This window comes from Ursus arctos, unplaced genomic scaffold (assembly GCF_023065955.2).
Source record: "Ursus arctos isolate Adak ecotype North America unplaced genomic scaffold, UrsArc2.0 scaffold_14, whole genome shotgun sequence".
Classification (NCBI taxonomy): domain Eukaryota; kingdom Metazoa; phylum Chordata; class Mammalia; order Carnivora; family Ursidae; genus Ursus; species Ursus arctos.
The window spans coordinates 19,290,663-19,305,536 of record NW_026622808.1 but is presented as its reverse complement, the minus strand read 5'-3'; the positions used below and the strand labels follow the sequence as shown (position 1 = coordinate 19,305,536).

The following is a 14,874-nucleotide window of genomic DNA, read 5'->3' as shown; positions in this document are numbered from 1 at the left end:
GTCCCGCCGCCACCTGTGTTCTTAGCTGCTACGCAGTAAATAATCATAGCAATAATAGCGAATAATGATGATAACATTCTTGAGTGTTGGCTACATCCCAGGTCTGTTCCATGGGTAATGGTGGGGGTAATAACTCATGCACCCGCAGAATAACCTAAGGAGGAAAGAGCAGTTAACCCTATTTCGCAGATGTGCAGACAGGAGTCCCAGGAGGGGAGGGCAGGTGCTCGAGGCCACCCAGCTGGCTGGTGGCAGAGCCAGGACGTGAGTCCAAGCAGCTGGCTCCTGAGGCCTCGTGCTGTGCCAGCACATATAAACAACAACGACAAAAACAATATTAGTACCCGCTTTATGCCAGGTTCTGCCTGAGGTCTCTTTCCTCTGTCTTCTCCCTGCTCGTAAGGTCATGGCAGGAAGTTTCCAAACGGCAGCCCCTTCCCTGATCTCCCCGTCTCACATCCCCCCCAAAACCTTGGCACCAGCTCACTCACCTTCTTGATCAGAGATGATCTCGGTCAAGATGATCAAGAGGATCTCCGTCATGATCAGAGGTCATCGTGGTTTTTTGGTTTTTATGTTGTGTGCCTGTCACCCTCCCTTGAAGAGAGCAGTGGAGTGGCTTGGTCTCTTTGCCATCCATAGTGGCACAGGGGGTGCTTGACAAACATTCATTCTCTGCACGAATCACCAGCAGCAGCATTACCATAATGAAAGCGGCTTCCATGTGTTCCATCCAGCACACAGAAGGTGCTCAATAAATGTTGTTGAGTGAATAACTTTATAATATAGTCACAATAATAATGACCATTGATCTTTTCAACATTCTATCAGCATCTTAGTGTCACATCACAGGAGCTTATAAATACTTTTGGAACGATTAAGAGTAACATTAGGAATAACAATAAGGGGCGCCTATGGCTCAGTTGTTAAGCGTCTGCCTTCGGCTCAGGGCGCAATCCCAGGGTCCTGGGATCAAGCCCCGCATCCGGCTCCCTGCTCTGCTGGAAGCCTGCTTATTCCTCTCCCACTCCCCCTGCTTGTGTTCCCTCTCTCGCTGGCTATCTCTCTCTGTCAAATAAATAAATAAAATCTTAAAAAAAAAAAAAGGAATAACAATAAAAGCAGTTACACTTGTCCTGCCCCGAGAGCTACCCACAGCTCCACGGTGAAAGAATTTACTAGTCAGTAAATACCTGAGTGAAAGAATAAATTAATTAGTAAATAGTTATTGTATGAATGAATGGATGAATGAATGAATGAATGAATGATTTGCACAAATATTTTTTTTCCTCCCCTCCCCACGGACCTGGACAAATATTATTGAGTACCCAGTGTGGGGCACTGGGGACACAGACACGAACAGAACAAAATCTCTGCTCTATTGGGGCTGATGTGCATGTGGGAGAGAGAGAAGAGAAACATGATGAATGGATGAACGGGTGGATGGATGGAGATGGATGGATGGATGGTGGGTGGATGGAGGGGTGGGTGGCTGAATGGGTGGGGGGTGAGTGGGTGGCTGAATGGGTGGGGGGGGTGAGTGGGTGCCTGGCTGGCTGGATGGATGAATGGATGGTTGGGTGGGTGGATGGGTGGGTGGCTGGCCGGCTGGTTGGACGAATGGATGGTTGGGTGGATGGATGATGGGTGGGTGGTGAATGGGTGGGGGGGTGAGTGGGTGGCTGGCCGTCTGGCGGGCTGGCTGGGTGGACAGAGGGATGGTTGGTTGGCCTGGAGACTCCTCCCATCAGCTCTCCTGAGTGCAAAGGGATAGTGAGGCGGGGCAGCCGTCCCCTCCGAAGCCCCGCCCCGCAGCAGTCTTAGTGTCGGCCAACAGCGCCGCGCACCTGGAGGCCTCCCCTTTAAGACGCTCTCACCTGGGCGCTCACCTGCGCGCGGGCGCTTCCGCAGGAAGAAGGAAGCCGCGCCGCCGTCGCCTCCCGGCGCTCCCTCCCCGCTTCCCGAGTCCGCCGGCCGCCACCATGTCCGCCTCCGCTGTCTTCATCCTCGACGTCAAGGGCAAGGTGGGCCGGGCGCGGGAGGATAGGGGGGGAGGACAGGTGAGGCTGCGCTCCCCTGGATCCAGGGGCAGCCCCTCCGCGCGGGCGTGGAGGCTCCAGAAAGCTCTGGGAGCGTGGGAACACCCCTCCCCCAATCCCTAGAAGTCCCGGGTCGAATCCCACCTCCACTGTTTACCAACCGCATGCGGGCCAGGGACTCGGCCTCTCTGAGCCTCAGTCTCCCTTTCCGTAAAAATGGGAATAACAGAGGTCCCCACCCAAGAAGAATGACTACAACTCGATGAGTGTAAACTACTTAGCACAGTAGCCCTGCTGCAGACTTGAGGCGTTCAGTCGGTTGAAGTTATTTCTATCACCATCTATTTCATCATCCACACGATTCATATTTGGAGAAGACAGCATGGGCAGGAGACCCTCATTGCCGTTTGGGGCTGCTTTGCCCCTTTCTGAAGCCCTCTGTCATTCGCCCTGTCATTTCAAATCAATAAAAACGGTGGTGGTGAAAGCTAAGGGTGTTTGAGGACCAGCTCTGGGCCGTCGTGATTCTCTGTCCTGGACTAAAGGAGCTTGGGAAGTAGGTACGTTCGTATTGAGTGCTTACTGCTGCTGGACAGCCGCTATGTGGGTATCCGTCTCTCTTTCTATACTTACTTTCTTCTTCGCTTCCTTCCTTCCTCCCCACCCTTCCCTTCCCTTCCCTTTTGTCATCCCCACCTCACTAGTTTGGTGCCTGTGAAGCCCTGGGCAGGAGCAGGGATTCTGGATCCGGGTGTCTTGGTTCAATTCCTGGTTTCCCCTCCTGTTAGACACACGGTTCACACCTCAGCGTCCCCATTCTTCCAATGAAGATGCCGCTGCCTACCCCACAGACTGTAGTGAGATCCAAATCAGTTAGCACACGTCCAGTCTTAAGTAGGACACACCCTGGTCCTCACTGAGGACTCTGGACACGTTTGCTGTTATCATGCACCCATTTTACAGAGGAGGAAACTGAGGCACAGAGCGGCAGAGTCCTGCCCCTGCTCGGCACCCAGGAAGTAGAGGCAGAACCAGGCGCTCTGAGGCCCCCGGATGAAGGGGCCCAGACCCCAGCGGTGACCAGGCCTTCTCTGCTCATCCTTAGCCTCTGATCAGCCGCAACTACAAGGGTGATGTGGCCATGAGTGAGATTGAGCACTTCATGCCTCTGCTCATGCAGCGGGAGGAGGAGGGCGCCCTGGCCCCGCTGCTGAGCCACGGCCGGGTCCACTTCCTATGGATCAAACACAGCAACCTGTACTGTATCCAGTCCCTGGTGGGGTTCCTGGAGGCCTGGGGTGGTGGCAACTTGGGCCCAGAGAGGGTGGACCGAGGGCAGAAGTTGCACAGCACGTCAGTGGCTCAGGTTGGGGGGAGTGGGCAGGGTGAGGTTTTAGGATCTGTGCTCCATTTGAGACCTCCAAAATGGCACCTTTTCCTTAACTTTGCTGCCCATAGTGGTGGCCACCACACTGAAGAATGCCAACGCCTCCCTCGTGTACTCCTTCCTCTACAAGACGGTGGAGGTAGGTTCTGGCTTCCCATTGGCCGGCTGGTCTCTCTGTCCACTCAGTTTGCCCTTCCCTTTCAGGATCCATGTCTGCTAGGAAGCTTTCCCTGACCTCCATTGAAGCCCCATCTCTGTGTTCTCATTAGCTGCTATGGGATCATCTCTCCCTGTGGGGCAAGGACCACGGAGGTTTCCAAGACAGTGCACTGCTCAAATCTGAGCCAGAGAAAACTGGGTTCCAATCCCAGATCTAAATCCCCCTGCCCACCTCCCCCACCCCCGCCCTGGCTGTGTGACCTTGAGCAAGTCCCTTCTCTCAGTGTCTCTAAACTGGGAGTTACAACAAGTCCTACTTTGGGGTTGTTATACAATTTAGTCAAATTCATATTTATGAATGCTTAAGACAGTGCTTAGTATACAGTAAGTGCTCAATAACGGTTTGGTATTATGGTGAGCATTAGCACTGTTTATAGAATCACATAATAATTTGAGTGCTTGCTAGATGCCATTCTCGATGACTGAGAAAGTGCTCAGTAAATACTTTTCAACAAACAAGGAACGTGTATTGATCTGTCCCCTGCCAGGCAAAGAGGGGACACAGCTGTTCACAAGGCAGGCACAGTCCCTGCCTGTCCCGAGGAGCCAAAGGGCACGAAGAAGGTGCAGCAGGCCATTATGAGAACCCATGACTGGGGTGCTAGTCTCACCTTGACACTCAAGGGGGAGGAGGGATGGTAGTGGCTTCACTGAGGAGGTGACATTTGAGCTGAGGCCTGAATGACAAGAAGGCCACTGTGAGAAGAGCATCCCAGGCAGAGGGGACAGCATATGCAAAGACTCCGAGGTGAGAACAGAGAGGAGGCCAGTGGGGCTGGAGCGGAATGAGGGATGGAGGGTTTTTCGAATGTCAGATGACTGACAGGTTCTCTGCTGTGGTTATGCCTACAACTTCCCAGAGGCTCTGAATGTGGGGTCCCAAACCCCTCAAGCTTGTGGACTGCCTGAATTCTTAATGTCCCAGCGCTAGTATACAGTAGGCACTCGACAGTTGCCTCTTGGGTTGCTGGCTGGTAGAGTGAGGTCCCAGCGACGCCTCTGCTGACGTCTGTTTCCCGCGCCCCCAGGTGTTCTCCGAGTACTTCAAGGAGCTGGAGGAGGAGAGCATCCGAGACAACTTTGTCATCGTCTATGAGCTGCTGGACGAGCTCATGGACTTCGGCTTCCCCCAGACCACGGACAGCAAGATCCTGCAGGAGTGAGTGGGCCACCGGGGCAGCCACGGGGGGGGGGGGGGGGAGTGACTCATGGACGGAAGGCAGGGAGGGTCCGGGAAGTGGCCCTAGGTCCAGCTCCTCGTCGCTGCTGCCCTCCCGACAGGTACATCACGCAGCAGGGCAACAAGCTGGAGACTGGCAAATCACGGGTGCCGCCCACTGTCACCAACGCTGTGTCCTGGCGCTCCGAAGGCATCAAGTACAAGAAGAATGAGGTCTTCATCGATGTCATAGAGTCTGTCAACCTGCTGGTGAGCCCCCATCCCTCTCCCCCACTCCTTCCCCGGGCTGGGGGCAGCAGAGGAGGCCCTATGCTTGTTGACCCCTGTATGTGTATCCTCAGGTCAATGCCAACGGCAGCGTCCTGCTGAGCGAGATCGTGGGCACCATCAAGCTCAAGGTGTTTCTGTCGGGAATGCCAGAGCTGCGGCTTGGCCTCAACGACCGTGTGCTCTTTGAGCTCACTGGCCGTAAGCATCTGGAGGGGGGCACGGGAGGGAGCCCACCCGGGAGGGAGCCCACCCTACCCCATCCGGACACCCAGAGAATTGCAGCCAGTTCTGAAATAAGCACTCGAGTGCCCTCTGCTGGTCACAGCCGGTGCTGCGGCTGCTGGCTCATTGGCGCAAACAGGGCTTCATTATTGGGTGCCGGGCACAAGTACAAGGGTGAAAAAGACAAATCACTGTGGAGCTGACATTCCAGTGGGAGTAGGAGGACGGAATAGCATCCTATTTAAAAACCTGACAGCAAGACCCAGATTCTCTGGATTCAGATCCTAGCTCTGCCCCCTGGCCACCTCGGTGACCCCGGGCAAGTTACTCATCTTCTCTGGGCCTCAGTTTCCTTACCTGTAAAATGGCAGGTAATGGCAAATGGTAGGTGGGGAAGGCAGGGCTAGAGACCTGGGATAGGGTCTCTAGCCCAGGCCTCCAGGGTCACCTGCCCACCTGCTCGGCTCCGAGTTTCAGGGAGCAAGAACAAGTCCGTGGAGCTGGAGGACGTGAAGTTCCACCAGTGCGTGCGGCTCTCTCGCTTTGACAATGATCGCACCATCTCCTTCATCCCACCCGACGGCGACTTTGAGCTCATGTCCTACCGCCTCAGCACCCAGGTGAAGCAGGGTAAAGCCTCACTGCAGGGGGTGAGAGTTGCCCCCAGAGCCTCCAAGAACTCCCTCCTCTGCTGTCTGCAGGTCAAGCCATTGATCTGGATTGAGTCCGTCATTGAGAAGTTCTCCCACAGCCGAGTGGAGATCATGGTCAAGGTAGGCCCAGGGAGCAATTGCTTACAGTGCTTGATCTGCCCCTCCCTGCAATCACTGGCCTAACCCCGTCTCTCCCATCCTCCCTGGCTCCTCACTCCCCTCCAGCCCCACTGGTCTCCTGGCTGCTTCTCAAACGTGTCAGGCACAGTTCCCTGGGGCTTTGCATTGGCTGTTCCTTCTACCTAGGCTGCTGTTCCAGCAGCCATGCCCACAGTTTCGGTTCCCACCCTCTCCCACCCCCTCTGGTCTCCTCTCTGCTGACCATCACATCTACTTCTCCCCTGTGTGGATTTCTTTTCCCCAGTGTCAGGCATGTAGTAGGTTCTCAATAATGTCTAAATGATGGACAAAGTATTAGCTGTTCATATTATTATTTTAACTGAGCCTCTACTTTGTGCGGGAACTAAGGGACAAGAGAGAAGAAATAAAAGATACGCTGTCCTCAAGGAGCTTGCAGGCCAGCTGGGGAGATAGACAAACCATCAGCAAATCCTGGGCAAAATAGATCCCTAATCTGCCCACTTCACAGTCCCTCCACTGCATCTGCCCTGGTCTCCCAGCTCCTGCCCTCGCCCCCCACCATCTGTTCCCTTAGAGGGCACCTGGGAGCACTCCAGTCTCGCTGTGTCTGGACAGCGAGAAGACAGGACAAGCTCCTACTTCACCGAGAGTAAAAGGCAAAGTCCTGGCAGCCCACAAGGCTCTGCCGCAGTCTGCCCTGTCACCTTCCTTCTTTACCTCCCTCCACTGTCTCCCTCCCTCCCTCCATTCCAGGTATATCAGCTTCCTCTTTATTCACACCAAATAAGGTCATACCTCAGGGCCTTTGCACTGGCCGTTCCCTTTGGCTCATACCCCCTCCCTGCCCCAGATATTCACATGGCTCCTTCCCTCATCTCCTTCAGTTTTTTGCTTAATGTCACCTCCTCAGAGGCCTTTCCTGATTTCCCTATTTAAAATTGTAAACCCCCTGGGGTGCCTGGGTGTCTCAGTCAGTGAAGCGTCTGCCTTTGGCTCAGGTCATGATCCCAGGGTATTGGGATCGAGCCCCACATCTGACTCCCTGCTCAGTGGGAAGTCTGCTTCTCCCTCTCCCACTGCCCTTCCTCCCTCCCCCAGCAAGTGCTCTCTCTCACTCTCTCTCAAATAAATAAATAAAATCTTTAAAAAACGAAATACATAAATAAAAAAAAATTTGCAACCCCCTATCCTTCCCCACCTCCCTCTTTGCTCTATTTTTCCCCTATGACTTAACACCAACTGACATGTTTTACTTACTTACTTTCATAACCAATATATATCCATACATGTAATATATACATGGTTTAAAGAAAGTCCTCAGCATATTCACTTTATAGTTTTGCCACTCACATTTTTTAAAAGGTTTTTAAAATTTTTTATTTTAAGATTTATTTTTAAGTAATCTCCACACCCATCCTGGGGCTCAAACTCACAGTCCCAAGATGAAGAGTTGCACGCTCCACCGGCTGAGCCCGCCAGGCGCCCTGCCGCCCACAGTTTTAACCATAAGTATTTTGTTCTGCAGGTTTCTGATCCTATCAGTGGACTGATTTGCTTTGGTTGTGTAAGACTGATCTGAACACGAGTCCCAGGAGCTGAAGCTTAGTACGGCTCTTTCTATAGCTGTAGAATATTCCACCATGGGGATCTTTTGTATCTGTTCCTTCTCTTGCAAGGGTTGTTCCAATTCTTGGCTACTCTAGTTCTCGTTGCCATGAACAGCTCTGTGCATGTCTCCCATGGTCCCAATGGGAGCTTCTCCACAGCTTAGAGTGAGCCCTCTTTTACAGACAGGGAAGCGGAGGTTCAGAGGGGTGCAGATGTCCCCCATCTAGGAAGAAGTTTGAACTTGCGTCTGCCTGTCTCAAGAGTCTGTGATTTTAGATTTGACTTTGTTCCCTGGTCCCGGGGAGCCAGAGAAGCTGGATTGCAAGGTGAATGAACGGTCACCAGGAAGGGTCTTGACGCCCCTCAATATCCCCATCCCGGTAGGCGGGGAAAGGGGAAGGGGCCATTAATGCCGGTGCTTCCTGGAAAGAATATCCCCTCTGGTTTACTTCAAGGTCCTCTGCCCTTGATCCCATCTCTCAAACCTCCCTCCCCCGAATTCATCAACAGTGGTAGTAATCATAATGCTAGCGACTACACATGTAACTGATTCATTATTTGTAAGGAAGGCACGCGATGGTTGACAGCACAAGCTCCATTCAAGTCCCTGCTGTGCCAGGTACCAGCTAATTGACTTGGACAAAGTACCTCATTCTCCTCATCTGTAAAATGGACCTCAGGGATGGATCCTACTTTAGGGAGTTAGGGAGAGGACCAAGTGGTTGGCTGGGGCCCAGCACATGCTAGGGGCTCATCAGTTTTCAAGTGAAAACTCCTCTGTGATGGGCATCATTAGCCTTTTGGACCAGGCACAGATGCAGGACACTTTCCAAAAGGAAGGCACTAAGAACAGAACCTCTGGAGTCTCCCGCAGGTGTGACCCCCCAGCTCTGCCACTTGCGGGCTGTGCATCTCCAAGCAAATGCCTTAGCTTCTCCGCGTCTCCATGTTCTCATCTGTGAAATGGGCAGGATGGTCATTCCCACTTGAGGACTGCGGAGGCTCTCTACGAGGTCATGCGGGAAAAGGGCTTGCTGAATATTTGCAGAATTCAGGAGTGAATTCTTCACCCCCCATACCCTCTCCCCTGACAGGCCAAGGGGCAGTTTAAGAAGCAGTCGGTGGCCAACGGCGTGGAGATATCCGTGCCCGTGCCCAGTGATGCCGACTCCCCACGCTTCAAGACGAGTGTAGGCAGCGCCAAGTACGTGCCAGAAAAGAATGTTGTTATTTGGAGTATTAAGTCTTTCCCGGTGAGTACTGGGGTGGGTGTGGGATCTGAGGGACCTGCCCCTGCGGCTTGCAAGCAAGACAGAATAAATCAGAAACCCATGTGTGTATGCACATGGCTATCCTTTAGGGGTAATAAAGCTGGAAACCAGGCCAGCGTGGTGGTTAAACTCCCCACCTCCCAGGTCTTGAGGAAACCAGCCTGGGGTTCAAGTTCTCCACTCTTGCCTCTCTGGGCTGCATAGCCTTGGGAAACCCCCTTCCCCTCAGGGAGCCTCTGTTTGCCCATCTGTGACATAGACAGGATCATGTTACCTTCATCCTTGGGCTGTTGGAGGATATGGTCGGTCCCTGCAAACGGGGGGGTGGGGGGGGTGGGGGGGGGAATCCATCAGGGCCTGGAAAATGGGGGCTGGTCATTAGAAGCCCTCTGATCAGACTTCATAGTTAGAAGCTTCAGCTATATCTTGGCCAGGAGCCTTCACTTTCTACTCTAAAATGGACAAAGAACAGAGCCTGCTTTGGGGGCTGTCGTGAGGATGGTCTGGGGCAGAGAGAGGCCTCTTGGTGTGTCTGATACCCCCATGTGCCCTCAGGGGGGCAAGGAGTACCTGATGCGTGCCCACTTTGGCCTCCCCAGTGTGGAGAAGGAGGAGGTAGAGGGCCGGCCCCCCATTGGGGTCAAGTTTGAGATCCCCTATTTCACCGTCTCCGGGATCCAGGTGAGTGTAGTGAGGAGGTGTCTTCGTTCCTTGGCCTCAGTGGGCTCTCCATTCCCTTGGCTTAAGTCACATCTGTTCCCTGGCCTATGCCATCTCGTCCCCCCAAAACCACCCTGTGTCTATTCCCTTACACTCTGTCATCTCTTTCCCAGTGTTCTGGACTGTCTGCCCACTCCTCTCCCCCCACTGCCGGTGCCACACCTTTGCCCCAACCCATGTCACCTCATCACTCAGAGACCGTGTCACCACATTCCCCCCGAGTTGTGTTACATATAGTCCTCTCCCCACAGCCAGGCTCTCTGCACCACCTGCTCCACCTTGATTCATTCCCTTTCAGGTCCGATACATGAAGATCATTGAGAAAAGCGGTTACCAGGCCCTGCCATGGGTTCGCTACATCACCCAAAGTGGCGGTAAGGCAGCCCGGCTCCCTGGGACACTGGGATCAAGGAGATCCAAAGGATGGTCTTGGGGCTTTGACCACACTCTGGCCCAGAGGGCACCAAAATGCAACAGGCCTGGCCTCAGTTTGCCCATCTTTAAAATGGGGGCAGATGCCCTCTCTAGGGTGCTGATAGGGTTTGGACAAGAGACTGAACACACAGCACCCCCATCTGTACCTGGAAACAAGCTTGTTGCTATGGTTACCTTCCCTGTGTTGAACCCCCTTCTTAGCCTTATTACATACCCATGGGGTTGATTATGAGCACTGGGGTGGGGGATAAATGAGGGAGGGGGGCTTTCCCTCTGTTCCCTTTCCCCAAATTCTGAGATGGTCTCTGCTCATTGTTTTCCTGCAGATTATCAACTTCGTACCAGCTAGGAGAGAGAAGAGGTGGGGACTTGGACATGGGGCCTTCCCTCTCCCCAGGCTGGGACTGTAAACTTTAGAGGGAGGAAGATGGGGGTCATGTGTCAGGGAAGGCCCCTGACTTAGCAGTTTCTTGCTCCCAGCATCCAGCACCTGGCTTCCTCCCTGCCTTTCCCTCCACCCATAGGCTGGAAGGAACAGTCTCCCTACCTCCTTCTGCCTCTGGGGTCCTCCCTCCTCCAATTTTATATGAAGAAACAGAGGAGGGTCTTGAAGCCCCCCCCTCATGAGTGCCTTCTTGCAGTGACCTGCCTTAGGGGTGTTGGGGCCCCTCCTTCACAGCTACTGAGCCCAGAGGCCATGCTGGCCCACCCTGAGTTTTAGGATGGTATTAAAAAGAATGAATCTAGCTGCTGTGTATATTCGTGGCTGGGGACTGGGGATGCCAGGAACACCCCTGAAGTGCTGGGATGGGAATGGGCAACGAATATCCGTTTTTCTCAGACCTAGGCATGGCACATCTGGGGCGGTGCCGTTTCCCCCCTCGCTCCTTGGGCCCTGGCTCCAGCTGTGTTCCACCAGCATCAGTTTCCCTTGTAGCAGCCAGGGGGCGCCTCTTAACTTCTAAGCCTGATCATGATTCTCAGAACCGTCCCACGGTTCCCTTGTGAAAAGTAAAAAGTCAAGTGCTTACTGCAGTCCACAAGCCTGATCTGCGCTACTCCTCCCTCCACTTAACCTGTCCTCACCTCCTCCCGTCTCCCCCTCTAGTCCTCACGCTTCCTGTGCACAACAGGTGCTCCCACCTCGGCCATCTCATCTGTAATGCCCTTCACCTGGCATGCTTTCCCTCCAGATATTCACAAGGCTCCTTCCCTCACTTTCAGGTCACAAACGTCACCTCCTCGGAGTGGCCCTCCCTGACCTCTCTATTTCAACGGCCTTCCTTTCCCAAGAAACTATCACCTGCTTAATTACCTCTGTAGCGTTCACCACTCTGAAAAGATTTAATTACTGTCTTCTCCCCACCTAAAGGGTGGGGGTCCTGCAGCGGGAACCCCTGGCTGGCTCGCTTTCCAGTTGCACGCCTAGTACACAGAGGGTGCCCAGTAAATGTTTGAATACAGGCATCTGTAGCAGCCGCCTCCGACCTCGACTCCCGCCTCCCAGGCTCGTCCACGTGGCGGCTGCAGCTTGCAGCGTGAAGTTTTGTCCTCACCGTGGCATTTGCTGTACCAGGTTTGGTTCAATCTGAGCCAGAATGTGATTCCTTCTCACCCACCCCATTTTCCCGTTTTATTTTCTTGACGGTGCTTAACGCTATCTAAAATTATGTAGTTGCCTGAATGTGCGCTCCCCAGCGCCGGGACAGGTTCCAACACACAGTGGGCGAGTGAATGAAATAAAGCGCTCTGCACATAGTAAGGGCTAATAAATGCTTATCGCGTGACTGAATGGTGAAACTCCGGACTGGACTGCCCCAGCCCTGCCTCCCTTCCTCTCAGAGGTGCTGAGGTCCCGGGGCAGCCCGCGCTTCCATGCCCCTGACCTTTCTCCCGCGGGTCAGTTAAACCGGCTCCCTTTCCCGCCCGCCTGGCGAGTTTGAAAACCGAAAACCCCGCCATTGCCGGCGGTCCACCGGTCGCCGCGGCTCGGCCAATCAGGGGCGGCACCGCCCCTGCCGGAGCGTAAAACTCCCCCAGCGACGCGTGGCCATTGGCTGCGCTGGCCGCGTGGGCGGGACGCCGCCGGGTCGCGCGCCGGGCAATGCGCCTGGGCTACAGTGTAGCGAGTTCGTAAGAAAACAAATCCGCGGCGTTCGGGGCGGGGCCTCAAGCGCGCTGGCACCGCCCCCTGACGGCCAGCTTGGCAGCGGCGCCGACGCCGCCTCAGAACAGGCGTCTAGGAGGAGGGAGGGTGAGTTGGGGGGTGACCCGGCCCCCAAGGGGCGGGCGCCGGGCCCGGCCAGGCCGGGCGGGCGGCGGAGGGTTGGGCCGGGCTCCCAGCCCCTGGCGACCCACTGGCCGACAGGGGGAGGAGCCCGCTGGGAGGGCGGGGGTCGCGCCGGAGAGCCAACCGCTGAGCCGGGCTGGGAGCCTCGCACAGGCCAGGTGCGCCGCGGAAGGGGTCTTCGGGCCGGCTTCGGTGGCTTTCCCCGCACTGACGGCGCCGGGGTGGGGCGGGGGGCTTTGCAGGCTGCCAGTGTCGACATGCTGCTGGAGGAGGTCCGCGCCGGCGACCGGCTGAGCGGGGCCGCGGCCCGAGGCGACGTGCAGGAGGTGCGCCGCCTTCTGCACCGCGAGCTGGTGCACCCCGACGCCCTGAACCGCTTCGGCAAGACGGCGCTGCAGGTGAGGCCCGGCCGGCGCGGCGCGAGTGCGGGGCTGGGACCCCAGACCCTTTCCCTTACGTTTCCTGGTCGCGGTGGTGGCTGACTGCGGATCCCATCCTTTTTCTCTGGGCCGATGTTGCTTCCTGATGTCCCTTTTCGTGGGTGGGTGGTGGATGGGGTTAGATTGGGGGAGGGGAGGACTTTCCATCTTCTCTGGAGAATTTCTTATTCTCTGGGTGCAGAGGATTCAGCTTCCCTGGGGAGGTTCTTATTCCGTGGTGTGAGTTCAGTTTCTTTGGATCCTGGTTTCATAGGAATGGCTCTTGTTTCCTGGAGCTTCTGTGGGGGGATCCAATCACTGGAGGAAAGGATTCATGTGTCCAGGGAATCCCCATTTCTGGAGGGTTCTCTGAGAGGTATCCAGTTACTTGGGGGAGATCTCCATTCCTGGGTCTATTTGTTCCCCCAGATTCCTGGTTTATTAAGGGAAGTCCTAATGGGGGCACAGTTACACATTGCATGGGCGTCCTTATTCCCTTGGGGGGCATTTCACAGGAGAACCCCGTTTCTTAAGGGAGTCAAGTACCCTGGAGAGCATCCCCACTATATAGGAGGAGCTATTAATTGGAGAAGGGGTTTCAAATTCCCTGGGCCTCTCTTTTCCCTTCAGTCGGCTGTCAAGTTCTTTGGGGACAGTTTTCATTCTATGAGCCCTATTTCCTGGGGGGGTTCCATATTTCCTAATGATTTCCCCTATGGGATGGGGTGTGTCTCTGCTTCCCTGGCGAGGGTCTTAGGTTCCTTGAAAGTTTCCATGCAGGCTATTCCCTAGACGATTGTCTTATCCTTAGGGGGTGACCAACTTTTTGGGGGTCCCTATTCCCAGGAGATGTCTTTCTCTGGGGTATCAAACAGCTGTCTGAGAGCTTGTGTTCCCTGGGGTTTCCCCATTCTTTAGAAGACCTCTCATCTTCCCTATTCTTGAATGACTCCTCTCTTCAGTGACCCCCTTTTCCTGGAACCTCTCCTTCAGGACCCCTTACCTTCGGCCCCCACACAGGTCATGATGTTTGGCAGCCCCACCATTGCCTTGGAGCTCCTCAAGCAAGGTGCCAGCCCCAATGTCCAGGACACCACCGGCACTACTCCAGCCCATGATGCAGCGCGCACTGGATTCCTGGACACCCTGAAGGTTTTGGTAGAGCACGGTGCTGATGTCAACGTGCCTGATGGCACTGGGGCGCTCCCCATCCATCTGGCAGTGCGAGAGGGCCACACGGCTGTGGTCAGCTTCCTGGCTACCGAGTCTGATCTCCATCACAGGGACGCCAGGGGACTCACACCCCTGGAGCTGGCCCAGGGGATAGGGGCTCAGGATCTCATGGACATACTGCAGGGGCACACGGTGGTACTGCTGTGACCTGGGGCCGCCCACTCCAGCAACAGGACCCAGCGGGGTTCTGTGTCAAAAGAGGAGAGAAGAAACACTTTCTCCCCTCACTTCTGCCCACTGTCGTAAGGGGAGGGGCACCAGTTTGTGGCTTGTTGGTGTTCATTTGCCGGGTGTGTGTGTTTGAGGGACATTTCTCATTTGTTTTTCTCACCCCTTTTGATGTGTTGGGCAGAGAAGGGCTCCTGCAGACAACAGCCATCAAAACGGTTCAGTTTTCTCTGCACCTCAGATTGCTGGGGCTGCAGACGCCCAAGGGCAGAGTGTTTAAAGCCCCAGCCCCAGAGTGAGGTCATCGCTTCCAGCGCTCCTGGAACCTGGTGACCTTGGCTGGCTGTACCCACAGAGAGACCTCAAGTGTGCACACTGCTTTCAGGCACGGGGAGGGGGAGGGGGGAGTGTTTCAAATCAATAAAAGGGTAGTATGAGTTCATTCATATTTTGTTGGAAGCTTGGTTTCCAGTCTCTTGTACAGCGTTTAAAAAAAGAGATTCTATTTATTAAGCTTTGTGGGAAAAAAATTGTTGTGTGATAACTTAATGTTTTTACCCATTAAATTAAGACTTGTGAATGATCACAGAGCTGGTGGCTTCTGATTTTTGAGTCTGCG

At 54.6% G+C, this 14,874-nt stretch overlaps 2 protein-coding genes across 4 annotated transcripts; both read left to right on the top strand.

Moving 5' to 3' along the window:
* The first annotated feature begins 1,931 nt into the window (after positions 1-1,931).
* AP1M2 (adaptor related protein complex 1 subunit mu 2) lies at positions 1,932-11,850 on the top strand. Of its 2 annotated transcripts, none has more exons than XM_026481394.3 (12): positions 1,932-2,024; positions 3,145-3,301; positions 3,498-3,565; positions 4,674-4,804; positions 4,927-5,074; positions 5,167-5,293; positions 5,795-5,937; positions 6,019-6,090; positions 8,814-8,972; positions 9,546-9,671; positions 10,009-10,084; positions 10,472-11,850. In XM_026481394.3, exons 1-12 carry the CDS (start codon positions 1,983-1,985, stop codon positions 10,492-10,494), a joined length of 1,272 nt encoding a protein of 423 aa, XP_026337179.1. In that variant the 5' UTR covers positions 1,932-1,982; the 3' UTR covers positions 10,495-11,850. The 2 variants fall into 2 exon arrangements, with proteins under 2 accessions (XP_026337179.1, XP_026337178.1); XM_026481393.3 differs by having other exon boundaries at positions 5,789-5,937.
* A 498-nt stretch (positions 11,851-12,348) lies between these two features.
* Positions 12,349-14,841, top strand: CDKN2D (cyclin dependent kinase inhibitor 2D). 2 transcript variants are annotated; one of them, XM_026481392.4, is made up of 3 exons: positions 12,349-12,399; positions 12,678-12,833; positions 13,875-14,841. In XM_026481392.4, the coding sequence occupies exons 2-3, from the start codon at positions 12,693-12,695 to the stop codon at positions 14,232-14,234; spliced, it is 501 nt and encodes a 166-aa protein (XP_026337177.1). In that variant the 5' UTR covers positions 12,349-12,399; positions 12,678-12,692; the 3' UTR covers positions 14,235-14,841. The 2 variants fall into 2 exon arrangements, with proteins under 2 accessions (XP_026337177.1, XP_057168090.1); XM_057312107.1 differs by lacking the exon at positions 12,349-12,399 and adding an exon at positions 12,449-12,593.
* The last annotated feature ends 33 nt before the right edge of the window (positions 14,842-14,874 follow it).

Bases quoted from the DNA above. Each gene is read 5' to 3' on its own strand.
- AP1M2 (XM_026481393.3), top strand. From the start codon at position 1,983: ATGTCCGCCTCCGCTGTCTTCATCCTCGACGTCAAGGGCAAG. The intron at 4,805-4,926 runs GTGAGTGGGCCA...CCCTCCCGACAG, and splicing joins GACAGCAAGATCCTGCAGGA to GTACATCACGCAGCAGGGCA. The intron at 5,938-6,018 runs GTGAAGCAGGGT...TGCTGTCTGCAG, and splicing joins CCTACCGCCTCAGCACCCAG to GTCAAGCCATTGATCTGGAT.
- CDKN2D (XM_026481392.4), top strand. From the start codon at position 12,693: ATGCTGCTGGAGGAGGTCCGCGCCGGCGACCGGCTGAGCGGGGCCGCG. The intron at 12,834-13,874 runs GTGAGGCCCGGC...GCCCCCACACAG, and splicing joins TCGGCAAGACGGCGCTGCAG to GTCATGATGTTTGGCAGCCC.